The 27,834-nt window shown below is 38.7% G+C and overlaps 1 protein-coding gene across 2 annotated transcripts; it reads left to right on the top strand.

The window, feature by feature from the left end:
- On the top strand, positions 1-27,834 carry cfap91 (cilia and flagella associated protein 91). 2 transcript variants are annotated; one of them, XM_056240975.1, is made up of 17 exons: positions 1-111; positions 264-340; positions 2,515-2,672; positions 3,899-3,976; positions 4,139-4,195; positions 4,320-4,504; positions 8,385-8,562; positions 8,928-9,085; positions 13,002-13,184; positions 13,869-14,002; positions 14,097-14,210; positions 18,445-18,516; positions 18,604-18,750; positions 20,245-20,466; positions 22,712-22,860; positions 24,217-24,299; positions 27,507-27,834. In XM_056240975.1, exons 1-17 carry the CDS (start codon positions 24-26, stop codon positions 27,758-27,760), a joined length of 2,337 nt encoding a protein of 778 aa, XP_056096950.1. In that variant the 5' UTR covers positions 1-23; the 3' UTR covers positions 27,761-27,834. The 2 variants fall into 2 exon arrangements, with proteins under 2 accessions (XP_056096950.1, XP_056096942.1); XM_056240967.1 differs by having other exon boundaries at positions 24,208-24,299.

The raw sequence follows: 27,834 nt of genomic DNA, 5'->3' as shown, positions 1-27,834 counted from the left end.
TAACTTACCAGTTATAAGCAAACATGAGCGTCTCGGTCACACGCACATTTCAGAAGAAAAATGAGGGCAGAAGGGTCTTCAGACAACAGAGGACATATGATTATTTGTACGGTGAGTTACACAGTTGCAAATCATTATTTGACTTTTACAATATAAATATATTTTAGAATAAATGAGATTAGGCTATTAAAAGGGTAGCCTATATATATTATGCCGTTTATCATAAAAAAATATTGAATTGTGGGTGATGGTGCTGTTTTTAGATCCATTATATACATTGTCAGCTGATGTGGATCACGCCAGGGAAAACCTCCGTGCCCAGGCTTCACAGGATCGAGTGGTAAGGCGGTGTGATACTCATTCATCCTTGCACTGCAGTCACGTTCGATTTTGTGCTGCAGTAGAAAACACTGGAGACCGCAGAAACACACGCTAGGCAAAGTCTTGTTTTTCTTCCACTGCAAAATAGTTTGGTTAACTCGATTAACTCGTGCGATTTGGCGAAAACACATTTTTTGACCCCCAAAAATTTGGCATTTGTATTTGAACATGATATTCGAATATAGTAATATAATATAACTGCATATATATTATAATTGTTCAAATTTATATTAAACCAACAAGCCCCCTGAAATATGAATTAGCCTACATAATTTCATAATTATTTCAATTGTTTTTTAAATAAAGTGTGCTGTCAAAGGATATACTGATAGACATTTAACTTATGGTGAACTAAACACACAATGCCAATTCTTTTGAAACTTGAATTATATCTTGTATTTAAAACTATCTAACATTTGGAATGATGAAACGGCAATTTAGTAGGCTACATTTAAAATAGAAATGTATTATTGAAAAACACCATATAGTTAAAACTATAAAGTTGTATGTGTCAACACATAAAAAGTAAAGTACAAATTTTAATTTGACATTACTAGCCTATATATATATATATATATATATATATATATATATATATATATATATATATATATATATATATATATATATATATATATATATATATATATATATATATATATATATATATGCTTTTAAGTACACTGCAAGTGCACATTCAATAGAATTAAGCACAATTCTTTTTTAGAAGGATGTTTTTTATGAAACTATATGACACAATTCACAGCTACAAGCTAGCATTTGTTGCAGGATAAATAGGCCTAGAACAGGATACATTGTTGTATTTAAAGACTCACTCTGGTTGAAAGAGAGAAAAACACTGTTAGGTTGTCAAAGGGGTAAAATGCTGCAAGTCTGAAGTGCTAAATTGCTTTAGGTTATTGAAATAAACGGAAAATGGAAGACCCTGCTGACACCGAAGTGGTTTTGGTTTATTAAAGGTCTCTCTGGAATACTTGACTCTGGTAAATTTCAGCATTATGTGATTACATATTAAATATAATGGCCACGACACAGTAGGCTGCATTTGTCCCTGGCAGACAATTTCTACACTGTGCTAGTTTCATGTCTCTTTCTTCTCACACACTTTCTCAAATCAATATTCCAGGTTCATTTATGTACTTATTTGTAATACTTTTTATTCATATGTCTTGTATTAAGCATTCAGGATAAAGTACAGCCAGTCATTATTGCATTATGAATGATCTATCTTGTGTAGGGAAGTCTGGCCACAAATTCCTCTACGACTCTTCTTCTCTATTTTCTCTTTTTCTCATGCTCTGCGTAATATCCTCTGTATTCTCAGGATTGTAAGCATGGATTAGGGAACACATTAAACTTGATTTGATATTAATGGCACACATGAATGCAAAGAGATGACAAGGTAAGCTCTTTTGCTATAAGCCCTAGTTCCAGTGAGTCATTGACAATAACTGATATAATTCAGTTATTTAGAAAATCTGAAATAAACATTAACATGTCTGCTTCATAGGGGAGAGTGGGGCGCAACCAAACGCTTTTTGACTTTCTCTGTTTGTGTAAATCTACTTAGTGTTCAGACAGAGTATTTCTTTTGAATTTCAAATGAACTTCACACATGTCTGGTACATTAATAGGCTACAGTGTATGCTTTTACGCTTTTATACTTTTACATAATGTATACAGTTTATTATATTATTTACGCCAAAAGTTTGAGAATTAACTTAACTTAAGAAATTCACTTTTACTATGGTTAAACAAATCTTCACTGATATCTTCCGAAGAGTTCTGAATTTTGGCGCAAGTTTTTCTCTATGTAGTGTTGATATCGCATCTAGTAAATACACTAAGTTTTGTCATGCTATAGCATGTTTGGAAGTATTTTAAACAAGTGTTACAACTAGTCCCGCGTTAGGCTGTGCCCCTGTTAGGCTGTGACAGCCTATTTCATTCTAAGAGTCAGAGAAACCGTGTAAAATGGTCATAAAACACTCAATTATGTCTGGTCTTGTGCAAAAAATGTAACAAACATTATACGTGTGCAAAAAATATATATTATATGACCTATGGGATGTCCTTTTAAGAGTACAAACAATTGTGTTTTGTTTCTATTAGCGGAAGGTCCCAGAGTTTAACTGCATGTTTAGTAACCTTGCACACCACCCCTGTTACACCTTACGCCTGGAATCCACTGACCCTGTGCCTGCGTTCATTGACCGGCGTTGGCGGGGCTTCGCTGAGCAGAGGAGGCAGGCCCTGCAGCGACTGACAGGGTAAAATACACCTGAACACCATATCAAGACAATAGTAGCCTTACAAATATAATACGGTAGATGGGTGAAGCACACAAAAATCAGTGAATGAATTTGGATTGAAAAAAAACAGCCTGGTTTCATAACCACCCTTTTTGCATTGTGACATTTTGCATTTTTAAGCACATTTCCCTCACAAATTCTCCACCAAATGATTTGGCTGTTTGTTTGTTTAGGCCTATGTATTTATTTTGAGATGCAGTATTGCTTCTTTATTGTTTGTGGATTATATTTAGGATATTTTAATCTGTTTTCTTGCACTACTACTACTACTACAAAAAAAAAGTGACGAGACCTGGTTGAGTTGTTAGTAGTGTGTTGAAACTCACTGTTATGGTCGGGGACGTGACATTTCCAAAACACACTCGAAGCGGTTGACCAATCACAACACACTGGTCCAGCTGACCAATCAGAGCACATTGCACTGGAAGGAGGTTCTTCATTGAGACAGGAACTAAAAAGAGTGTTACTGACCATAGATATCCATAATAAAGGCTAGATGTCTCACGGCGGAGTCTCTATCGTCATCACCGTCGGCCATCTTGTCACAGGCAAGCTTTCTGGCGGGCTCTGTGGTACCTGATGTAGCCTAAGATGAGCGATCAGCACGAACACAAATACTCTTATCTCGTTGAAATCTTGACGGATTTACAAACGGTTTGGTTTCTTACAAACGGTTTGGTTTCTTACAAACGTTATTAACGTGGCTATAATTCTGGATGATTATTTATTTATACACTTATTATTCATAAGTATGCAGTGGCATAACTACATCTCTGACGTTTATAACAAACCAAACCGTTTGAAAATCGGTAGAAAATTGAGCAAGTTATGGTTATTTAAAAAGTACATGCACCATTAAAACACAATGTTACGAGTGAGCGAGCTGCCTGTGACAAGATGGCCGCCAGGTGCGGACGTCGACCTCCATTGGCCAGCAGCGCGGACGAGACATCTAGCCTTTATTATGGATATCTATGTTACTGACAGACTGGGAAGAGAGGTGCTGCAGCAATGAGAAATATGTGAAAATTAATGTTTTTGTTTTTCAAAATCAAGCATGAAAACCTAATCTAAGAAGACCCAAAAACAAAATCAAGACTTTGAAAAAGGGCCAAAAGTTTTTAACGGCAGTGTATGCTGTAATTGCATATGAACTAATCTTTATATTTTTGTGTCTGTGTAAGGGTTGTGTCTGGGGTTGATATCCATAGACTGAACCCTGCTGATGTGACAGGAGTGGACCGCTGGAAGTTTTTCAAACGGTAAGACACACACATGTGCAGAAAAATGAGTGTGGGTGACACCAGCTAAACATTTTGATTTAGCTAGAATAATTTAAACAGTTCAAGTGTATAATAAACAAAAATAATAAAATCCTGTTTCCCTGTCCTTCTCCCTTTTTTCTCCCATTGTCTTTCTCTCAGTCCTCTTATTCCTTTTGCTCAACAGATTCCTTCTGATGTTATATTTGCTTTATCAAAGTAAGTCATGAGGTGCTTGTCACTTCAGCCTTGATCTGTTAATAGAGTTATTGCAGTCTATATGATCTATCAAATACTTGACTTTATTTCTGTCTTTCTATGAGTCTGTCTAATTTTTTCACAGATCTGACCTCCTCTCTGCTCCTAATGGAGATGATAAACGGCCCCCCACTCCGTTCCACCGGAGCGTGGGAGTTCAGACTGACTATCGGGAGAGTGAGACACAGACAGACCCCTACACTCCAGACCATGTGGTTCGCCCCGGGACAGCCTCCCCTGAGCTGCTCACACTGGCCACACTCACATGGGGTAAATCACACAAATATAATACAGTCGCGTTTATTTTATGCTTTATTTTATACTGCCTCTCACTAGCTCCTGTTCAGGGGTGCGTTTCCCAAAGCCAACTATGGTCGCAAGTTCCGTCGTTACCAATAGAGGTCAATGGAAATTGCATAGTTGGCCAACGATGCTTTTGGGAAACGCACCCCAGGTTGACAATGAGATGTTGACTTAGAGAATTTCCGTTCATACCAAAAATTATAACTGTTACTTTAAGGATAACTGTAAAGTTTAAATATTCATTCTAATTCTATGAGAATAGGGAAGTCCACGCCACAACTATAATGATAACAACACAGAATAACAATATCATTGGAATCACTTTCAGAACATTTTTTCCACCTGGGGCACGTTCAAGTTCAAAACGGTGCGTAACGTTTTGCTACGGTTTCCGGGTTGACAACGGCACCGGTGTGCAACGGGGTTTGAGATACGTTTTCTCTTGTTTGGTGGGTGTGTCAGAACTGCAGTCCAATCAGCAGCAACATGTGTGTAAAGCACGCGGTATTAAAGTGAACTCGCACAATGGGTTCAAGGAAAGTAATTAGGGGCCAAGCACCGAAGGTGCGGAGGCACCTATTGTATCTGTTCCCGTTCTTATTATTCTTCCTTTTTCTTCCGACTGGGCGTCTATGGCAGCCCATAGAACCGTGTCCGGGAAAGTTGTTCCGGTTTGACATTCTGATAGAGGACAGTCCCAACAGTAATTGCACCAATTTTGGTGTCTCTAACTCATTGCCTCTAGCGCCACCACCTGTCCAAAATTTCAAAATCATTATGCTAATAACTTTTGAACTGTAAGGCCTATCAACAAAATTCTTTTTTCCTCTGATTCCTGAGCTCATGACGATTCGATCCCACCCTATGACGTCATTTTCCGTCATAAAAATATGGCCGCCATTTTGAATTGTTTAAAAAACCTACTTTTGCGAACTCGTCCTAGACGGTTTGTCCGATTCTCACCAAAATTGCACCAGATCATCCCCAGGCAGTGCCGACAAAAAGTTATGGAATTCAAGTTGATTCGCTTAACGGTTTTCGATAAACGCGCAAATTAATTTTACGTAGCGCTTGCGAAAACAGACGTAAGGCTGTATCTCCGCAACGCTTAATCGTATTCAGACCAAACTTGGTACATGTCATCACAAGCATGACCTGAGGCTACATGCTGCGTTTCGGCGCAGCGCCACCTACTGGTCCGGAGATATGAAAAACGGCTATTTTCGCTCATAACTTCTGAACGGTTTGTCCAAAAATCATAAAAGTGGTCTCTTTAGATTCAGGGCGTCATGCCGAGTCGACTGATATCCAATTTTCCCAGATCGGCCATTTTGGCTGTCGGCCATTTTGAATTATGTGCTAAAATGCTGTATTTTTTGAACGCATGAACGAATTGTTACGAAACTCGGTATGGGTCATCAGTACGATGCCCTGAAGGAGCCTGAGAAGTTTCGAAACAGCGCCACCTAGTGGTAAAATTTATTTTTCAAATGCTTATAACTCTGGCTGTGGTTGACTTATTTTCACGGGAGTCATCTCGTTGAGGTCCTGAATCGTTGCCGAGGCCAGAGATACCAAATATGCTAGGTTTCGACTTACGGTTTGTGTAGCGTTGTGATTTAGCGCTTAAAAAACATTTGCCGATATCTTCGAAACCGTTAGTCCGATCGAGACGAAACCACCGTCAGAAAATTGGAAACATAGGTCGATAGCTATACGCCAATGCCCAAATGCCAAAATATTGATAGTAAGGGGTCGTAAAATTCAATCAAAGTCACGTAGCGGTCATTTTTTACGTGTTTTTTCACATAAATGTCTATAACTCTGAAGTTAATCGAGATATCTTCACCAAAATTGACACACAGATGTAGGGGCTCACTCTGAGGACACATGAAAAAAATAGTGGGATTTTGCCTCTTGGTGGCGCTATAATAGAACAAAACATGAAAATCCCATTGATTTCAATGCAGTTTTGTGATGTGAAATGCTATACTTAATGAACACATTGCTGTAACATTACGAAACTCAGAATTTGTTACCAGCACCTTGCCTTGAAGGTACTCAAAAGATTTCAAGACAGCGCCACCTGTTGGTCAAAAGTTAAAATTACATTTCCAAAAATGCTAATAACTTTTTTTAAAATGTGCTTATTGTAATGACACTGGTCTTAATAGATTCCTTGGGTCATGCCGAGAACATAGATACCAAGTTTGACGTATTTGGACGAACTTCCTGTCCGCCATCTTTATTTACTTTCAGAACCTTCTTTTTCGAACTTCTCCTAGACCATTCGTCCGATTTTCACCAAAATCGAATCGTGTCATCTCCATACCGTGCCGACTAAAAGTTATGGATTTCGTGACGATAGAGGAAACCGTTTTCGTATACCGCAGCAGCAAAGTTGAGGCATGCTGCCAAAATGACTATTAAGTCTTTATCTCTGCAATGCCTTCACATTTTGACACCAAACTTTGTATGTGTCATTGTCACCTCACTCTGACCACATCACATCGATTTCGTAACTGCGCCACCTATTGGTCGAAAGTGATAATCCATTAAATCATCTTAAAAGTTACTGTATATATGATTTTTTAGCCATTTGCCCAAAATTATCTTAAAATGTCTTTAATTGCTCCTTGCTGCAATTGGTCTGCCACTCCCACCCATGAGGGCATCTGTTGCCGCTTCTTGCGCTTGGCCCCGGTAATGGCTGCTTGCAGCTATATTTTACAAATGTGTTCGATGCAGCTCGGTATACGCAACATATTAGAAGACATGTTTGTCGTAAGTTTTATTGTAAAAATATAGGATATCAACATAATGATGTAGTTGTTTATATTTTTAGCTTCATTGCAAGTGTATGACATTTGGTATAGAAATAAACAATGGTAATTAAGTGCTTTTCCTAAAAATGAGAAAGAAAATACAGGGTATTAAAACATTATGAACTACAAATAAAGTCAGTATGTGAGGCTAAATAGATGTGTTTTAGTCTGAATTAGGTGAGATGTGTGCTTCCATTTCAGTTTCCACAAATCCCTTCACTCGATTGGGATGCTCTCTTGTGTTCTGGGTGGCAAGTGCAGTAACTGTAACATCGGGCATATTTTGTAGTATTAAACACATATTTATACCGACTTCATCAGGCTCCGAAAATTCTTCACAAAGAACACAAAAAATGGCATTCTCAGCTGCCATAGTTGCAACTCTTGCGTCATCAGAACAGTGTGTTCAACGCATCACCAGTTCTGTTTAAAAAACATTGTGCAACGTTTTGTCGGGGCTGATGAATGATAAAAACATTAACAGCCAATCAGAATCCACCCAAGTTTAAAGAGCTTGAGCATTTGAAGTCACCATGAAATCAAAATGGACAATTCTAGTTTTGCTTTTTAAAGGAATTTTACCGTTGTTACAGTTTTTTTAAATTCATGTTCCTTTTAATCAAAATAACTTCTCTTCTCTGATGATGTTTTTCCCGGCGCAAGGGCGGGACAACCTGTCAATCACATGACATCACAGCAATAGTAAACCACAACCATCCAATGATCCAATCAATTCCCGATAAAGAAAATTCTTGTTCGAGAAGCCGTTTCTCTTGGATATATGTCACAATAGGGAAGAAAATATGATATAATATAATGTAATATAATATAATAGTGTTAACAACTATCACAATTTCCGTTCCATTACTACTTTAAAGCAGCAGACAACAAAGCTGCAGCGCAAGCTTTTAATGAACAGAACATTAGTGTCCGTTGGCATGAATGCTAATATTGTTATAGTTATATTTATACAGTAGTTAATGTTCTTGGTGTGAATGGCCTTATCACTGGTTGTTTTCCAGGCTGTGGACTGCCTGCAGGGCTGGCAGAAGTGGAGATGATCGAGAGGGCGAGAATGAAGAGAGCATGGGAGGCAACTCTGCCCCCGCTGGACGACCTCTCTCAGATTGACAAAAGGAGAAGGATGATGGAGGAGATGGAGCGGAAAGAGTGGGCCTTCAGAGAACAGGAGATTGAGAAGTGAGCACTACCTGAAGTAACAGTTTGCCAAAAAAAAAGAAAATGCCGTCATCATTTACTCACAACGTAAATGTGAATTTTTTGAAAAATATCCTGGCCACTCTCTTCCATATAGGGACTGGGTTTGTCAGTGTCCAAAAGGACAACTTAAGTACTGTACCATATAAGTTTCAGAAAAAGCAAGATCCATATAAGGTCCATATTGACTTTTGTTGTATGGACAAAAATCCCTGAAACATTTTTCAAAACATCTCCTTTTGTATTACGCAGAAGAGAACCATATACATTTTTTGGGATAAACGAATTCATTTAACAACAGTATAAAGAAATACACGCTGACTTTTGTTTTACTTGTGTTTTATTAGGCTGCAGGAGGCACGACTGACCCTGCTGGCGCAGCTCTTGCGTCAGAGGGAGGAGAAGCAGGAGGAGGTCAAGATGGAGCGACTGGACGTGAGCTTTTCCCAGCACCAGCAAGAGAAGGAGGCGCGGCTTAAGAAGATACGCAAAGACTACATCATTTGTGAGGCCACAGTTAGATAAATCATCATCATTATATGTAGTACTTAAAAAGGGCCCATTTTTTACGTCAGTCCTCATGAAATCTGAATTGAGGTTTTGTTGCTTTTAGACCATGTGTGTTTGCTTTGAGACCATACGCTATTTATATATTACAGGGATGTGATTTTTCAAATATTTAATGCATGTATTTTATAATGTAAATATATGGTCTGACGCACTGTGTGTTTTAGAGTGAGTGTGGCATTGTGTTCATTTATACGCAAGCAGCTCATGATCCAGTATTTTCAGTCTCAGGCGTGCATTGAAAAATGCAATTCCCAAATTTGTGACGAGAATCATTTATAAATACAGTATGTTGTCAACAAAAGAGAAGCTTTAAGGTCTCACAGCAGTTTTCCGCCCAAATATACACTCACCTAAAGGATTATTAGGAACACCTGTTCAATTTCTCATTAGTCAAGTCAAGTCATCTTCATTTATATAGCGCTTTTAACAATGAATTGTTTCAAAGCAGCTTTACAGAGATAAACATATAATTTAAGGTAACAGATTGTTTTGGCGTTATAGCGGTTCTTGAATAATGTTACTTCCAGCTAAAGTTAACTTTGATTGATTCACCTCCGTCGAAATGATCAGACTTTAAACGCGAACCTGTGATTAACGCTGACGGCGTTCACATGCTCATTCAGAATTCTATAGTTATGTGCTTTTTAAAATATGTGCGCAGGTTTGTAATTCATACAACCCAGCCTAAACAAACTACTTTTCTTGCCTATACATTTTGATACAGAATTTTGTTTTATTTGATCAATTTTATCATTAATGCAATTATCTAATCAACCAATCACATGGCAGTTGCTTCAATGCATTTAGGGGTGTGGTCCTGGTCAAGACAATCTCCTGAACTCCAAACTGAGTGTCAGAATGGGAAAGAAAGGTGATTTAAGCAATTTTGAGCGTGGCATGGTTGTTGGTGCCAGACGGGCCGGTCTGAGTATTTCACAATCTGCTCAGTTACTGGGATTTTCACGCACAACCATTTCTAGGGTTTACAAAGAATGGTGTGAAAAGGGAAAAACATTCAGTATGCGGCAGTCCTGTGGGCGAAAATGCCTTGTTAATGCTAGAGGTCAGAGGAGAATGGGCCGACTGATTCAAGCTGATAGAAGAGCAACTTTGACTGAAATAACCACTCGTTACAACCGAGGTATGCAGCAAAGCATTTGTGAAGCCACAACACGCACAACCTTGAGGCGGATGGGCTACAACAGCAGAAGACCCCACCGGGTACCACTCATCTCCACTACAAATAGGAAAAAGAGGCTACAATTTGCAAGAGCTCACCAAAATTGGACAGTTGAAGACTGGAAAAATGTTGCCTGGTCTGATGAGTCTCGATTTCTGTTGAGACATTCAGATGGTAGAGTCAGAATTTGGCGTAAACAGAATGAGATCATGGATCCATCATGCCTTGTTACCACTGTGCAGGCTGGTGGTGGTGGTGTAATGGTGTGGGGGATGTTTTCTTGGCACACTTTAGGCCCCTTAGTGTCAATTGGGCATCGTTTAAATGCCACGGCCTACCTGAGCATTGTTTCTGACCATGTCCATCCCTTTATGGCCACCATGTACCCATCCTCTGATGGCTACTTCCAGCAGGATAATGCACCATGTCACAAAGCTCGAATCATTTCAAATTGGTTTCTTGAACATGACAATGAGTTCACTGTACTAAAATGGCCCCCACAGTCACCAGATCTCAACCCAATAGAGCATCTTTGGGATGTGGTGGAACGGGAGCTTCGTGCCCTGGATGTGCATCCCACAAATCTCCATCAACTGCAAGATGCTATCCTATCAATATGGGCCAACATTTCTAAAGAATGCTTTCAGCACCTTGTTGAATCAATGCCACGTAGAATTAAGGCAGTTCTGAAGGCGAAAGGGGGTCAAACACAGTATTAGTATGGTGTTCCTAATCCTTTAGGTGAGTGTAAGCTCTGTACTTTAACGTTTCAAAGCAAAGAAGACAGCCATAGATATTTTTATTGTAATTTGACTGTTGTTCTGTAAAATAAAAATATTATTATTATTATTATTAGTATGAATGTGCAATAGTCAAGTCAAGTCAAGTCACATTTATTTATATAGCGCTTTTCACAATACAGATTGCATCAAAGCAGCTTCACAGTGATAACATGAAAGTAGTACAACACAGTTCAATAATATTGTTGAATATTAAATATCCCCAACTAAGCAAGCCAAAAGCAAGGCGACAGTGGCAAGGAACCAAAACTCCATCAGATTGGATGGAGAAAAAAACCTTGGGAGAACCCAGGCTAGTCAGGGGCCAGTTCTCCTCTGGCTAACAATCATAGGGTTTTAAAGAAGCTTTACAGTAAAGTGCATATCAGAGAGTACCTGGAAAAAATACATTTAGTTAATCATGTAATATTTAGGGGATAACATATCGCCGGCGTTGAGTCGTCTCTTCGCAGGCGTTGAGTCGTCTCTTCACAGGCGTTGGTCTTCTCATCACAGGCGTTGAGGCATCCGAAATCCCCGTGAGAGGCAGGATACCAAACTGGAGCCTACGAACGCCATTTTTCTCGGGACAAGCGTCCCGAGATAACAGCAGAAAGGCAGATGGGAAATAATTAGCATAGCTGATGTTCATAATGATTTCCATTACACGGGAGTAGGTGTTAGAAAACCATAATCTCACAACTCTCCGCAACCCAAACTCTCCGCAACCCAACCGCAATAGTATTATTGCATTAGTAATATACACTGCCCGGCCAAAAAAATAAAAGTCGCTGTTTGGGTTTAAATAGGCAAATACTTAAGAGTTTATGACTGGATCATTATTGCAGTGATTATTATGTTTCTAGCATGTTATATGTGTGGCAACAGGTCTTCTAACCCTAATTGATGGAGTGTGTAGCTTTTCTTTTCTTTAAAAAAAAAAAATGTAGTAAGACAGATCATGGCCATATTCCAGGATGACAATGTCAAGATTCATCATGCTCAAACTGTGGAAGAATGGTTGGGAGGGAGCATGAAGGGTCATTTTCACACATGAATCGGCACCTCTGAGTCCAGACCTTAAATTGTCTCTTAACTCTTGCATTGTCAGTACAAGATTTTGACCAAAAATTGATGCACCTCTTAACACTGCTTGAAGTGGGCCGGTATGCACCTGTACCTGTACTGCGTGTACAGGTGTTGTGCCGAATTTCGACTGCTACCACAAAAAACCATTTTGCGAAAATATATAAACATACAAAAAAATAAACCTCATGAGGGAGCATGACCAGGTGGACTCAGAGGTGCCGATTCATGTGTGAAAATGACCCTTCATGCTCCCTCTACCATTCTTTCACAATTTGAGCATGATGAATCTTGACATTGTCATCCTGGAATATGGCTATGATCTGTCTTCCTACATGGGTGTTTAAGAAAGGAAAAGCTACACACTCCATCAATTAGGGTTAGAAGACCTGATGCCAAACATATAACATGAAACATAATAATCACTGCAATAATGATCCAATCATATTTGCCTATTTAGTATTTTTGCCAGGCAGTGTATTTCTTTACTGTTTTAATTGTTATAATTTAAAATAAAAAATTCTGTGAATAATAATAATAATAATAATAACATTATTATTAAAAAAATAACAAAATAATTATTGTTGTTGTTGTCTAGTCATTTTGAATGGGGAGAACTGTGCTTGCAGGCTTTTATTCTGTTGATTTTTATCATTCCCAAAATCACTTATTCAAAACTAAATAAAGCATAGCATGTATTGTGAGCTGTCAGGACATTTGTGGGTTTAAATCAGATTACCCTGATTTATAAAATAAGCATTTGAAAACTGACATAATTTGATCTAACGTCTTTCTGTTTCTCACAGCAATGCGGAAGCTTCTGGCAAAGCGCAAGAATGTTGAGGGAAAGCTGGAGAGACGTGATATTATAAAGGATTATTCAGATTATGGGTCTCAGACATACGCTCCTCTGTCTCGGATTGGCCAGTTCACCGAGCAAAATTCCAACCGCAACGTGGTGAAGAGTCCCTTTCTCAGCACGTATCAAGGTCTGCTTCTGCTTGCATGCTTTCCTTCTGACTATTCAGGACACACTCACGTTTCTTGTTAATTATTATTTTTTATCAATTTCTTCACATATACACTGATATTTTTATTTTCATATCATTCTTTGCAAAAAAAAAAATGAAATTGAAAGATTTTTCTTTCTTTTTTTCTCTTTCTTTTTTTAAATTTAATTTAAAAAAATCTTCTTTCAAATCAATTCTTTCTTTCTTCTTTTTCTTTTTTAATTTCTTTTTCTCCTTTCAAATCACCTTTTTCTTTCTTTTTCTTTTTAATTCAATATTAATCTTCTTTCAAGTCAATTTCTTTCTTTCTTTCTTTCTTTCTTTCTTTCTTTCTTTCTTTCTTTCTTTCTTTCTTTCTTTCTTTCTTTCTTTCTTTCTTTCTTTCAAATCAAATCATATGTCCTATTGAGGAAAGATGTGCTATGACTTTTCTAAGCAATTAAGAGTGATTTCTAGCTAACAATGTTCACCTGCTGGATGAAAAAAGGGGTAAAAAGAAAAAAAAATCTCTCCAGATCAAAATATTATAGAGACTTATGGGTTGGATCTTGTCACATACAGCACGCTGCCAGGCACACCACTGACGTCTTTTTCCAAAAAATATTTCATCTCATTTAAATTAATTGTGTTAAAGGCCTGCAGTATCATCTCTGTGTTTCTTAGGTCTGTTAGAACTGGAGGCAGGTCTTTCTCCATCTGTCATCGAGCCTCACATTAAAGTGCCAAAACCTAAAGTGACTAAAGGCTTCATCACACGCTCAGCCCGCAGAGATCTAGAGCTCATGAAGACTCATCAGGTAATGAGGTGCTGGGTGCTTTTCACACTTACTCATACTGTGGGAAGAGAAAATGAAGTGGCAAATATCACCCTGAGCTCTCCTTTCCCACTAGGCTCTGAAAGAGGAAAAGGTCTGCAGGGTGGAAAAGAAGCCTCTGCGGTTCCTCTTTAAGACGGAAAAACCTGCTCCACGACCCCTAACCCCTGCGGTGGATGAGCCCCCTGAGGTACAGCCCACGTTCATGCAGATCTTCCTTCTGACGTGCAGTTTGCAAGTCAAAACGTGTCTGAATACGGGCGGTTTGGGTAGCTTTAGGTAGGCTATACATTTACATTTAGTCATTTAGCAGACGCTTTTATCCAAAGCGACTTACAACTGAGGACTAAACCAAGCGAGTCATCGTGAAGAGGTAAAAGCAACGCAAGAAGTGCTCAAAATACAAAGTTCAGACATAGCTCGGAGTAGCATAAGCCAGGCAAGCGAGGATTTAGAGGAAAGGATTTTTTTTTTTTTTTTTTTTTTTTATGTTAAGTGCTCCCGGAAGAGATGAGTTTTCAGTTGTCTTTTGAATGTTGTCAGGGATTCTGCATTCCGGATGAGGGTGGGGAGATCATTCCACCAGCATGGAACCGTGAATGAGAATGTTCTGGAGAGTGATTTTGTGCCCCGCTGTGATGGTACCACAAGCCGTCGCTCATTGACCGATCGTAGGCTTCTGGTAGGGATGTAGACTTGTTGTAGTGAGTGGAAGTAGGAGGGAGCTGAACCTGTGGTCAATCTGTAAGCAAGCGTCAAAGCCTTGAACTTGATGCGAGCAGCGAGTGGTAGCCAGTGCAGAGAGATGAGCAGAGGAGTGACGTGGGCCCTTTTGGGCTCGTTGAAGACAAGACGAGCTGCAGCATTCTGGATCATTTGTAGAGATTTAGTTGCACATGATGGAAGTCCAGCCAGAAGAGCATTGCAGTAATAAAGCCTAGAAATGACCAGGGCCTGCTTCAGAAGTTGTGTTGCATGCTCAGTTAGGAAAGGCCTGATCTTCCTGATGTTGTGCATAGCAAACCTGCATGATCGAGCTGTCTTTGTAATGTGGTCTGTGAAGGTCAGCTGGTCATCAAAGATTACTCCAAGATTTCTGACCGACCTTGATGGGGTGATTGAGGATAAATCTAGCTGGATAGTGAAGTCGTGCTGTAGAGACGGATTGGCAGGGAGGACGAGAAGCTCAGTCTTTGCCAGGTTGAGCTGCAGGTGATGTTCCTTCATCCATGCCGAGATGTCCGCCAGACAGCTTGAGATCCGTACAGCTACTGTGGGATCATCTGGTTGAAATGAGAGGTAGAGCTGGGTGTCATCAGCATAGCAATGGTAAGAGAAACCATGTGCCTGTATGATAGGTCCCAGTGATGTGGTGTAAATGGAGAAGAGGAGCGGTCCGAGAACTGAACCCTGAGGAACGCCTGTGGTCAGTTGATGTGCTTTGGATACCTCACCTCTCCATGTGACCTTGAAGGACCTACCTGTGAGATAGGACTCAAACCAGTTGAGGGAGGTTCCAGTGATGCCCAGTGATGAGGATCTGATGATTCACAGTGTCGAAGGCAGCAGACAGGTCCAGTAGAATGAGAACTGATGATTTGGAAGCAGCTTTTGCGATCCGCAGGGCTTCCGTGACTGACAGCAATGCAGTCTCAGTTGAATGTCCTTTCTTGAAGCCAGATTGGTTGACATCCAGCTGGTTGTTCAGAGACAGGAAGGATGATACTTGGTTGAAAGCAACTCGTTCAAGTGTTTTCGCAATGAATGGTAGGAGAGAGACAGGTCTGTAGTTCTCTAGAAGTGATGTGTTTAATGTTGATTTTTTAAGCAGAGGAGTTACCCGAGCCTGCTTAAATGCTGTAGGGAAAATGCCAGTGTGGAGGGATGAGTTGATAATGTGTGTGAGAGCTGGTAGAAGTGTGGGAGAGATGGCTTGTAGAAGGTGTGAGGGGATGGGGTCTAGAGGGCAGGTGGTAGGATGACTGGAGAGGAGAAGTTTAGATACTTCTTCCTCGGTTAGTGGAGTGAAGGAGGAGAGAAGGAGGTTATTGGCTGTGGGAGAGGTTAGTCTGGGTTCCTGTGCTGAGAACTAACTGCTGATAGTTGTAGTTTTGTTAGTGAAGAAGTTAGCAAAATCATCAGCAGTTAAAGAGGAGGTGGGTGGTGGTGGAGGTGGACAGAGGAGAGAGTTGAATGTCTTGAACAGTGAACGTGTGTTAGAGTCGCTGTTGATCTTGTTGTGGAAATATGAAGATTTTGCGGCGTGAACATCAACAGAGAAGGCAGAGAGCAGAGATTGATACCTACTGAGGTCAGATGTGTCTTTTGATTTGCGCCATTTCCTCTCCGCTGCCCTGAGCTTGGTCCGGTGTTCACGAAGAACCTCAGATAACCAGGGGTTAGAGGGAGTGGTGCGTGCTGGCCTAGAGGAGAGAGGGCAGATATTGTCTAAAGAAGAGGTTAGGATGGAGCATAAAGTATCCGTTGCAGTATTCACATCCAGAGATGAGAAATGTGAGGGTGAGGGAAGAGAAGATGACACAGCAGAGGAAAGATGGGATGGAGAAAGTGAGCGCAGGTTTCGTCTGAAAGTAAATGGTGGGGAGGTTGGTGGAGCATGGGTAGTGAGCTGTAGATTGAAAGTAATGAGGAAATGATCTGAAACTTGGAGAGGTTTCACCAAAATGTTGTCTGTGATACAGTTGCGTGTGTAAACCAGGTCCAGTTGGTTGCCTGACTTGTGAGTACCGGTGGTGATGAGCCGTTTGAGGTATAAGCACACCTATGTGATTTTCTAAACTTACTTACATTTTCAAAGAAATAATCATACTTAAGTGTTCCTAAAAACAGTGCAATTTCATGGTTTTCACGATAATGTCAAATTAAAAGTTTTACTCTAGTGAATTTTATGATGTTTTAATAATCTTTTATTGTGCTTTAAAGAAGTACACTTATTTAGATTTGTTGACTAACATACTAAAGCACATACTAAAGTACTTGATTAGAATTTTAACTGTAGTGTTTTAATTGATATTAAATTGACATTTTTATGGCCAGGGGCCAGTTGCATAAACACAGCCATTATGTTAAGACTAGAAGTTAGTTAGGGGTAATCTGTCTTACTTTTGGGTATCAAATTAGACCAATCTAAGATGTTATGGACCTGACTTAAAAAAGGCATGAACAGTAAAGAAAAAAGATTGATTGACTTGTAAGATTAGTCTTAGCAGTTTATGTAACCGGCCTGGTTTCACAGACAGGGCTTAGATTAAACCAGGATTATGCCTTAGTTCAATTTGGACAGTTATTGAGGTTTTATAAACAGGTTCTAAAAAACATTACTGGTGTGCATTTTGAAACAAAACAATGGCACTGACATATTTTAAGATTAAACAGTTAAAAAAAACAGCTATTAATTACTATTGATATACATTAATGTGTAATTACAAATATATTTAAATACATGACATACAAGGTTAAATAGAAATGACGTTAAAGCATATTTTATTTTACCATAAATGCTTGTCAGTACATTCGGCAGTACAAGTTAATCTTTTTTTTTGTTTTACCATATTTCATAGACAATAGAATTATGAAATTACATATTAAGATGTACTTATTACTTCTTAAGTGTCAAAAGCACTCTAAAATTGAACTAATTGCATTTAACATAAATTTGAACTATAATACATCATCTTGTAATTGCAATTAACATGCAAGTTCCGCAAAACATTACATTCAGTTTCAGAAACTCTTTTAAAGTATATCTGTAATAAGTACTCTTTAAAAAAAGTGTTCTAAAGTGTAAGTTTTTTTCTTCACAATGTGGTCAAAGGTCTTGATAGAACCAAAGTGACCTGAATATACTATACCGTTCAAAAGATTCTAGTCTATTAATATTTTTTTTTTTTTTTTAAGGAAAGCAATAGGGTACTTTTTTTCAGCAACGACACATGTTGTCAAATTGATCATAAGTGACAGTAAAGACATTTCTAATGTTACAAAAGATTTCTATTTGAAACAAATGCTATTCTTTTGAAAAGTTTCTTGAGCAGCAAATCAGCATATGAGAATGATAAGGATCATGTGACACTTAAGACTGGAGTAATGATGCTGAAAATTAAGATTTACTATCACAGCCATAGATTACATTTTAATATATTAAATAGACATCAACTAATTTAAAATGTAATAATATATTTTATAATATTGCAGTTTTTACTGTATTGTTTAATAAATAAATAATAATTGCAGCATTGGTGAGCAGAAGAGACTTCTTTCAAAATCATAAAAAAATCTTACTGGACCCAAACTTTTGACCTGTAGTGTATCTGGGACATTGACTCTCTTTGTATCATTCATTGTATATGTTATTCTGTTTGTATGTTTAATTTATCATTCTGAGATATCAATATCTATAACAGGGAGATGAGGAAAAGGAACTGGCTATCATCTTTCTGCAGAAAGTGCTCAGAGGAAGATCCACCCAGAATCAGGTAAGGCTCAGTGGGGGAGCATGTTTTTTAACGGACGTCTTGTGTGGTTGTTGATGTGAATGGATAATGACGTCTGTTGCGTGTCAGATGTTCGAAGAAAAAATGAAACGATTGGAACTGATCCAAGAACTGCGCACCACCCACGCACTGCAGAAGGAGGAACAGGACAAGAAGGAGGCGGAAAAACAGGTCACACTCGCCTTGCAGAGACAGAGAGACATCCAGTCTGACAGAGTAAGAGCGGAGATATAAATGCTTCAGATATGACAATAAGCACCTACTGTACCATGATAACTTTGACAGTTAAAACTACATATTTATCTCAGTACAATCAAAATATGGCTCTTGAGACATTCACAACATCACCTCTGCTTTAACAAATACCACTGATCTTTTCAGACTTTCATGGCTTCTCATGGGTCATGTCATGAAGTTTCAGATTTTCCTGCTATGAAAACAATATTCATATATTTGTATTTAATTTTCAGAACTCAAAATGTCTCCCTCCACCCCATCAGTGAAAATTATTAAAACTACTGTAAGCTATTTTTAACAAAGTTGCTGATCATTACAGTCTGATCTTAACCATTTGTGGAGAATATTTTAGAATAAATCGATTGATAACTTGTGAAAAAGTGCAGCATAGCATACATTTCATGTAAATGTAGGGAATGGTGCTTACATTTAAGTCTATTTTAAAGCTCCCGTCCGTAACTTTTTTGGGTTGAAAATTATCCAAACTAAATTTTTGAGCAAGTACATAACCAGCCAGTGTTCAAAACCATCTGCTTGCCTTAGCTCGATTCAAAACGGTAAGCTTGTAATACTGTTTTTAATTCCAGTTGTACTGGTGGATTTCCGCAGGAAATTCGAGCATGTCTTTGCGTCATTACGTCACATCTGTGGCCCTGAGGCCCTTGGCCTCTGTCCATCATGGCCTCCTAATCATCCCCATATACTGACTGGCTTCATCACTGTCTCCTCTCCACCAGTAAGCTGATGTGTGCTGGGCGTTCTGGCGCACTATAGCTGCCGTAGCATCATCCAGGTGGATGCTGCACATTGGTGGTGGTTGAGGAGATTTCCCCCTATGTAAAGCGCTTTGAGTGCCCAGAAAAGCGATATATAAATGTAACAAATTATTATTATTTAATTATTATTAATTATGTACACATAAAGAAGATGTCTCGGCTAGTAGGCTATATTTGTGTGTGAGGATGTTGGAGGTTTATAGCCTTTTCTCACAGCACTTGATAGAATTAAACTTATCAATTTGATGGCGGATCCAGAAAGGTTCAAACGACAATCACCAGTGACAACTGGAGATTCACCTGCTGTAAAATGCAAAAGACTTCGGACTTCGGAGTGGCTACAGAAAAAAAGAGCCTGCGCTGTGCCGTGCCGAGGCACAACCCACGTAAAGTTGATAATTCCGCAAATAACTGCAATTGCAGATTTCGAACAGAGATGGCGACAAAGAGGAAAAACTACGGACTGCAGCTTTAAATAATATATATACTGTATATATTTTAAACAGTGTGGTCTCAGGACAAAAAAAAATATTTTAAAAAATCTGTTTGAGCCTTTACATAATTTGTTTCACGGTCTAACAAAAACAATCACTGTGAACAAAACGATGCAAGAATTGACTATAATAAGCTATATAGTAACTCAATTGTGAAACTGATTAGATTCTTCTTATTCCTTCTCCCACTGTCTTTCTCTCAGGTGTCTCAGATTGAGTCCTGTGTCGCTGGCCTGTCTGGGGGAGTGATTGTGGACATGCTGGACTTTTTGTCTAAAGAGTTGGTCCGGCTGCAGGAGGAAAGGCGAATCCACGCCTTTACGCTATTGGCTGAGAGAGATCGGCGTATTCGTGAGGCTGAGGAGAGTGGAAGGCGGCAGATAGAGGAGAGGAGACGCAGAGAGGAGGATGAGATATTTAAACAGGTCACTAGAACATCAGTGTCAGTGGACAATAAATGTGCTCTTGTTTCTACCCGACAAAATTAACATACACTACTGTTCAAAGTATGGGTTTGGGTTTTTGAAATAAATTAATACTTTTTATGCAGCAAGGACACATTGTGTCAGTAAAACATTTGACAAAATCTTCTTTTTCAAGTAAATGCTGTTCTTTTGAACTTTCTATTCGTCAAATATACCTTAAAAAGAAAATGTATCGTCGTTGGCATGCACCAAAAAAATATCAAGTAGCACAACTGTTTTCAACATTGATAATAATAGGAAATGTTTCTTGAGCAACAAATCAACATATTAGAACAATGTCTTAAGTATCATGACACTGAAGATTGGAGTAATGGTGCTGAAAATTCAGCTTTGCATCACAGGAATAAAATAGTTCGTCAAGAACCTTCGATCTTCAGTCAGAAAAAAGATAGATAGATAGACCACATAAAATATCTAAAATAAGAATTAAAAAAAATATATATATAACTAATTAAAACACTTCAACACGCAAGTTTAAACAACTATAAAATCAGAAATGCTCGTGTGATGAGAGATGACACTGCGCGGTTCATGCACGGCTTTTCAAAATGTCACAAAGCACAAGTCACATAATTAAAGAAAAGTGATAATGATTCATAGATAGATCGATAGAAATATATCAATATAGATTCTAGCATGAACTAGCAAACTGCTAACATGTTTTAGCATTGCAAGCATGTTTCTACCATGAATTAACACATTGCTACCATATTTTACCATTTGTTGCTAGCATGATTTAACATATTGCAAGCATGTTTTAACATGTTGCTAGCATGATTTAGCATTGTTGTTAGCTTTTTCTAACATGATTTTACACATTGCTAGCATGTGTCTAGCATTAACAATGTTAGCATGTTTCTAACATCAATTAGCACATTGTTAGCATGTTTTAACATTTTTTAAGATGTTGCTAGTATGTTTCATGAATTAAAGGGACAATGTGTAGGAATTTCTCCCATCTAGCGGTTAAAATGTATTTTGCATTCAAACGAATTGTGCTCTCCAGCGCCTCGCTTTTTCAAATGCGCGTTGCATCTACGGTAGCCATTATGTACCAAAAAGCTATGACAGGATGTCTTCTAATAGCACTTCGTCGAGTGTTCCTTCGGCTGAACAGGTTTGTTATTTCAAACAAACAGCATCTTGACTCAACGAACAAACGAATGTTACAGTATGAATTACTGACTGTGAAAAACATGAACTATTGTAATAAGTAGTTATGCCTTCTTTATTCGTTATATTTTCAGAAGTACGTGCATTGTTAGATATCATCATCAACTTTTAACTATAAATGTACATCTGTCTATAAAATAAAGTACACAACCAAACAGTGAAAAAAAGCTTGTAATTAAGACTGTAACATTGACTTACCTGTCGAGAAGAAAGCAGGCAACTTCAGCGTCTCTTTTGAAATCTTTCTCCTGCATTAGCTCTATCCACCTGGAAAAAGCTATCCCGACATTAACTCGTGTTTTTCGTAATATCCGGTCACGTTTCCTTTTACGATCTATTTTGGACTTTTCTGGCGACGAGGGTTTGCAATGCAGCCTTTTAAACGTGACAAGCGCCTCTCACTGCTGCTCCTCCGTTTCTGCTGCTTTCAGTTACAGTTTCAGCTGGCTCTGAACGAAAACGCGTTGTAGAAACGTGTTGGCCTAGTACTTTTGTCCCTCTCTGCTATTATAGTTTTTCAAGATGGGGGGACTACATGGAAGCCTCCGTGGACCTACCCGTCCCATGTATATAAAGATAATAAATTCTTCGTTTACGAGGATACGTCAGATAATTGGCAGAGGTATTTGTACACCATTGAGGACATATTTATGAATAAAAATATTGATTTTAAATAATAAAATACATAAAAAAGTACACATTGTCCCTTTAAGAAACTGCTAACATGTTGTCATCTTTGATCAAATAAATGGAGCCTTGATGAGAGACTCTGATCGACCTCAAACTTTTGAAAGGTAGTGTGTGTTTGTGTAGCCTATATGTGTGTATATATTTTTTTCTTCACAGAGTTCTCCACTATTGTCACAATGTAATCATATTTCACCTTATATATTTTTTAATGTGTGTCTTATTCATATTGTGCACATTTTCATCTTGTACTGCAAGCGGCAGCTTTCCAGTCTTCTTTTTCTATCAGAGATCTCTTGTCTATCTGTAAATCTTTTGGTATCAGGTGGTCAAGGTGCACCAGGACACAGTAGACATGTACCTGGAGGATGTCATCCTGGGCTCCATTAACCAGACAGCTGATGCCCAGGCCAGAGAGGAGATACACCGTCAGGCTGAGGAGCTGGACAACATCACCTATGCCATGGAGGAGACGTACGTTTCTCTCGAATGCTATGACATCCAATTAAACCAGTTTGAAATCTCACTACTAAATTGCTTATTGATCACAATGAACCACAAACTCTTATAATCATGCTGGTCTTTTCAGCACGGTAAAAATCTTTCAAACTGTCAAAACAGAACACTTCACTGCACTGAAGAAAAGAGGAAAACATAAATAAATGCACCTTTAGATTTCAATATATTGAAAAGATTCTGACATTCAAGGCTGTAAGACATGTTTGTCACTGACACTTGCATACGTCAGAGGTTTAATTAGATTCAAGATCATTGGTGAGCTGCCAAGGATGAATCACTTAAGAATAGACCCAAACATTTTACTATTACTTTAACCACAATCTCTCCATTCAAACTGTCTTTGAGTGTTTAGTTAAGACGGAAGCTATGAAATAGACCTTGATAAAATAATGCATGTACAGTAAGGTGTACAAATGACTCACTTCTGCTTTCAGAAGGTCCTGAAAAGAAAATATACAACGCCATGCTTAGATTTGTCAGCGGGGTGACTTCCACCCATTGTGTTCAGCCTGTTCAAAAACGTTCTTATCCTTCGAGGCAAAATTCTGAGAAACACAGTTACAGCCTAAGAAATATCAAGCGTAGCGTCAGTTCTGGCAGGTCACGTTAGTCAAGCTCGCATCAGCTGACTCTCAGCTGATCCACGTCTACCTATAGGAATACGACGCCTATCACTGTGTACATATACGGTCCTTCAGTATTATCAGCAGCTATCGCGTTTCTCAGGAGCTAATTACCCTCCTCCATCCCCAGCTCCTCTCGCCCAGTCAGCATTTGGCATTCTGATTCCCTTTGAATCAGAATAAATTCTCGAATTATGTTGTACTTTAAAATCTTGAATTAATGATATCTGCAATACATGGTTCTGTTCTGTTACCCTAAGGGGGGTTATTGTTGCTCTTATCCATGCTAGGCTGCATGGATGCGCAGGGAGATCTCACCCAGAACAGAACCATACCGCCAATCCAAACTGTATGCTAATTGTCAATCGTATTTGACGATAGTGGTCCTGACAGAAATGAAATATGTATGAAAAACATCTATGTCCACATATTCCTTCCCTCAATAAATAATAAATTATGGATGTCAGATGTGAAAGCACAGCTGTGGGAAATCACTAGAATCAGATGATACAATTAAACTAATAAACATTGAATAACCAAGTTACAGAGATCATTGTTGTGTTTCCTTCGGTGAGATTGCCAGCATTGATTGTTTTAGAGCATTTTCTTTGTCACAAACCAAATGAATCAGCTCTAATCGGCCTGTGTTGTGTCTTTCTTGGTCTGTGTATACGTGCAGGAGGAGTAGTCAGCAGTCAGAAGAGATTGTGGCAGAACTCGTCTACAGATTCCTCATTCCTGAGGTCCAGAAGATTGATGTCAGAAAAAGAGGTGAGTTATTCAATCAGGCAGATAATCAGTAAAATACCAAACTATTACAGGCCAAGCCAAATTAGTCCTCAATGTTATTATCTTCTCCCCCTCATGCCATTTAAAGAAAGCATTAAAAGGATTTTAGGAATAGAATGTACCAAAAGTCAACTCATGCTATGTTTCAAGCTTATTACGAGGAATTTAAAGGGGTGTCATTTCTACCTGAAAACATCTTAGCGTCACACTTATAACTTTTTTTATAATATGAATAATAAAATCAGTCTGTGTAATATACACTCACCTAAAGGATTATTAGGAACACCATACTAATACTGTGTTTGACCCCCTTTCGCCTTCAGAACTGACTTAATTCTACGTGGCATTGATTCAACAAGGTGCTGAAAGCATTCTTTAGAAATGTTGGCCCATATTGATAGGATAGTCTTGCAGTTGATGGAGATTTGTGGGATGCACATCCAGGGCACGAAGCTCCCGTTCCACCACATCCCAAAGATGCTCTATTGGGTTGAGATCTGGTGACTGTGGGGGCCAAAAAACAACAGTGAACTCATTGTCATGTTCAAGAAACCAATTTGAAATGATTAGAGCTTTGTGACATGGTGGAAGTAGCCATCAGAGGATGGGTACATGGTGGCCATAAAGGGATGGACATGGTCAGAAACAATGCTCAGGTAGGCCGTGGCATTTAAACGATGCCCAATTGGCACTAAGGGGCCTAAAGTGTGCCAGGAAAACATCCCCCACACCATTACACCACCACCACCAGCCTGCACAGTGGTAACAAGGCATGATGGTTCCATGTTCTCATTCTGTTTACGCCAAATTCTGACTCTAACATCTGAATGTCTCAACAGAAATCGAGACTCATCAGACCAGGCAACATTTTTCCAGTCTTCAACTGTCCAATTTTGGTGAGCTCTTGCAAATTGTAGCCTCTTTTTCCTATTTGTAGTGGAGATGAGTGGTACCCGGTGGGGTCTTCTGCTGTTGTAGCCCATCCGCATCAAGGTTGTGCGTGTCGTGGCTTCACAAATGCTTTGCTGCATACCTCGGTTGTAACGAGTGGTTATTTCAGTCAAAGTTGCTCTTCTATCAGCTTGAATCAGTCGGCCCATTCTCCTCTGACCTCTAGCATCAACAAGGCATTTTCGCCCACAGGACTGCCGCATACTGGATGTTTTTCCCTTTTCACACCATTCTTTGTAAACCCTAGAAATGGTTGTGCGTGAAAATCCCAGTAACTGAGCAGATTGTGAAATACTCAGACCGGCCCGTCTGGCACCAACAACCATGCCACGCTCAAAATTGCTTAAATCACCTTTCTTTCCCATTCTGACATTCAGTTTGGAGTTCAGGAGATTGTCTTGACCAGGACCACACCCCTAAATGCATTGAAGCAACTGCCATGTGATTGGTTGATTAGATAATTGCATTAATGAGAAATTGAACAGGTGTTCCTAATAATCCTTTAGGTGAGTGTATATCTACAGAATACACAGTGTGTGTGTGTATGTATATATATATATAATTGTGGAGGTTACATAAAATGAATGTATAAAATTATTAAAATGTTTAAATATAACATGATTAAATTAATCAAAAAAGTGAAAACATTGGCATTGCAAGTAGAACCATTCCAGCTGAAAATAAATCTTTAGTGTTGCTCTTGAGTTTAAGTCTGTAATCTGGATTTGAAACATTATAAACTGTAAAGTACTTCAGCTTGAATTCGAGTGACATAAGGATATGTGTATACACTGGAACATTGTCCTTTTTTGTTATTGCTAAGATATAAGTGTGGCATAAAAGCTGGAAGTCATGGCCAATTTCTGAGGTTACAGACCACAAACGTAGAGAACAAAGGCATATTAAAAAATGAACTCAATGTAGTTCTACACAGCATTTCAGTTTATTGGCATTAATACTACTAAGTGTAGTGAACTCCATGAATGTCTTAAAAAGATTTGAAAAGCTTCATGCAGATCTTTTTCATGCATAAATTGTCACCTGACCAGTATTTGTTAAGCTTGACTTTTTAGTGTCCTGTGAATTTGACGTTATCAGTATGTGTGTATGTCATGTGGCCTGTGTTAAATATTTAATTAATTATCCTTGCAATTTCCCATGGTTAGTTTTTAATTTGCCACTTCTATTTACCCATCGTTTGCTTCTGTGAAGAATAGACCCTGTTCATACAAATTCATTGACCACATGACTTTATACAGAGAACGAAAAAAGATATTGTACTGTTTCCTGCACACATAACATTTAAATTAATATTTGTTGGCATAAAGGGATAGCTCACCAAAAATGAACTTTCTCTCATTAATTTACTGGCATGCCCTTCAATCCCATGTGAAAAGCAGAAGAATGTTATACAATGCTTTCCATGCAGTAAAAGTGGGTTGTGACCTCCATAAACAACAAAAAAAGCTACATATCAGAAAGGAACGTGAAAGTGTTCTTATTAATTGTGTGTGGGGGGGGGGGGGGGGGGGGGGGGGGGGATTGTTGAATGGTGCTGTTATAATGCAACACAGAAGTGACACACCCACTCTATTACGAGCCTGACTTTTACTTGAAACCATATGACAGAAATATTTCAAGATTTTATCATTATTTAACTGATCTAACAGTGGTATGGGTTTAGAACCCATTGGACATCAAGTGGCGACCCAACACAGTACAAAAAGGTTTATTTTACAAAAGTAAATATAATATAAAAGTAAGTGTAATAATAATTATTAAATATCTATAAACCATTTAAATAATTAAACTATTAATTTCTACAACCTCACAAAAAATACTTTGTGGTATAAACCGTGCTTTCGTTACAAGTGAACCCACGTATAATTTAGTCATATTTTCATATTTTCTTTAACCTTTGTTCATGGTTTGAGGATAAGGGAATGTTACACAACCTTTCCATGTTGGCATCGGTCTAATTTGGCTGCTTTTACCAAGAGACAGATGAATTTGTGCCAGATCATCATGCCTGTTATATTTAACCCTATAATAGTACTAATATAGTATAATATATATTAGTATAAATATAGTATTATACTAATTTCTGTTACATATCCTTACAATATTTCTATACCTGTCTCGCCACTCTATCAGAACACACATAAGAGCCAATCTCTGGTTGCGGCCCACTAGTTGAAAGCCACTTTAAAAATGCACACTTTGCTCATTTTCTTTTAGTTCGCCAGAGCCAGAGAAGGCATCTGCAAGCAGCTCGTTCAATCATCAGTAGCAGTCTAGGATCTTCTGCGGTCTCCCAGACCCCATCGCCCTCAGACAGAGCCTCTTCAGCAGTCCTGAATGACATACTCAGCCAAGTAGAGGAGGCTGTTCCCAGAACCATGAGCCCTAGAGACCCTGGACCAGCACAAAACAATCTGACCAGTGATCCAACAGCAGACACTCACAACGGGAATGGAAAACATGCAGACTAAGCCCAAGGGCAGCACTACAAACCATTAAAATAGTCCTACATGTAAATGTTTGCATTAGTTGTCATAGTTTGAGC

Source organism: Rhinichthys klamathensis, unplaced genomic scaffold (genome assembly GCF_029890125.1).
Source record: "Rhinichthys klamathensis goyatoka isolate OS25496 unplaced genomic scaffold, OSU_Roscu_1.1 h1tg000021l_1, whole genome shotgun sequence".
Classification (NCBI taxonomy): Eukaryota; Metazoa; Chordata; class Actinopteri; order Cypriniformes; family Leuciscidae; genus Rhinichthys; species Rhinichthys klamathensis.
This window is presented reverse-complemented; position numbering and strand designations above follow the sequence as displayed.

What these genes read in the sequence shown, in the direction of transcription:
- cfap91 (XM_056240967.1), top strand. Translation starts at nt 24, where the DNA reads ATGAGCGTCTCGGTCACACGCACATTTCAGAAGAAAAATGAGGGCAGA. An exon ending in GAGACATCCAGTCTGACAGA is followed by an intron (nt 18,751 to 20,244) that starts GTAAGAGCGGAG and finishes TCTTTCTCTCAG; the next exon opens with GTGTCTCAGATTGAGTCCTG. An exon ending in AGGATGAGATATTTAAACAG is followed by an intron (nt 20,467 to 22,711) that starts GTCACTAGAACA and finishes TTTTGGTATCAG; the next exon opens with GTGGTCAAGGTGCACCAGGA.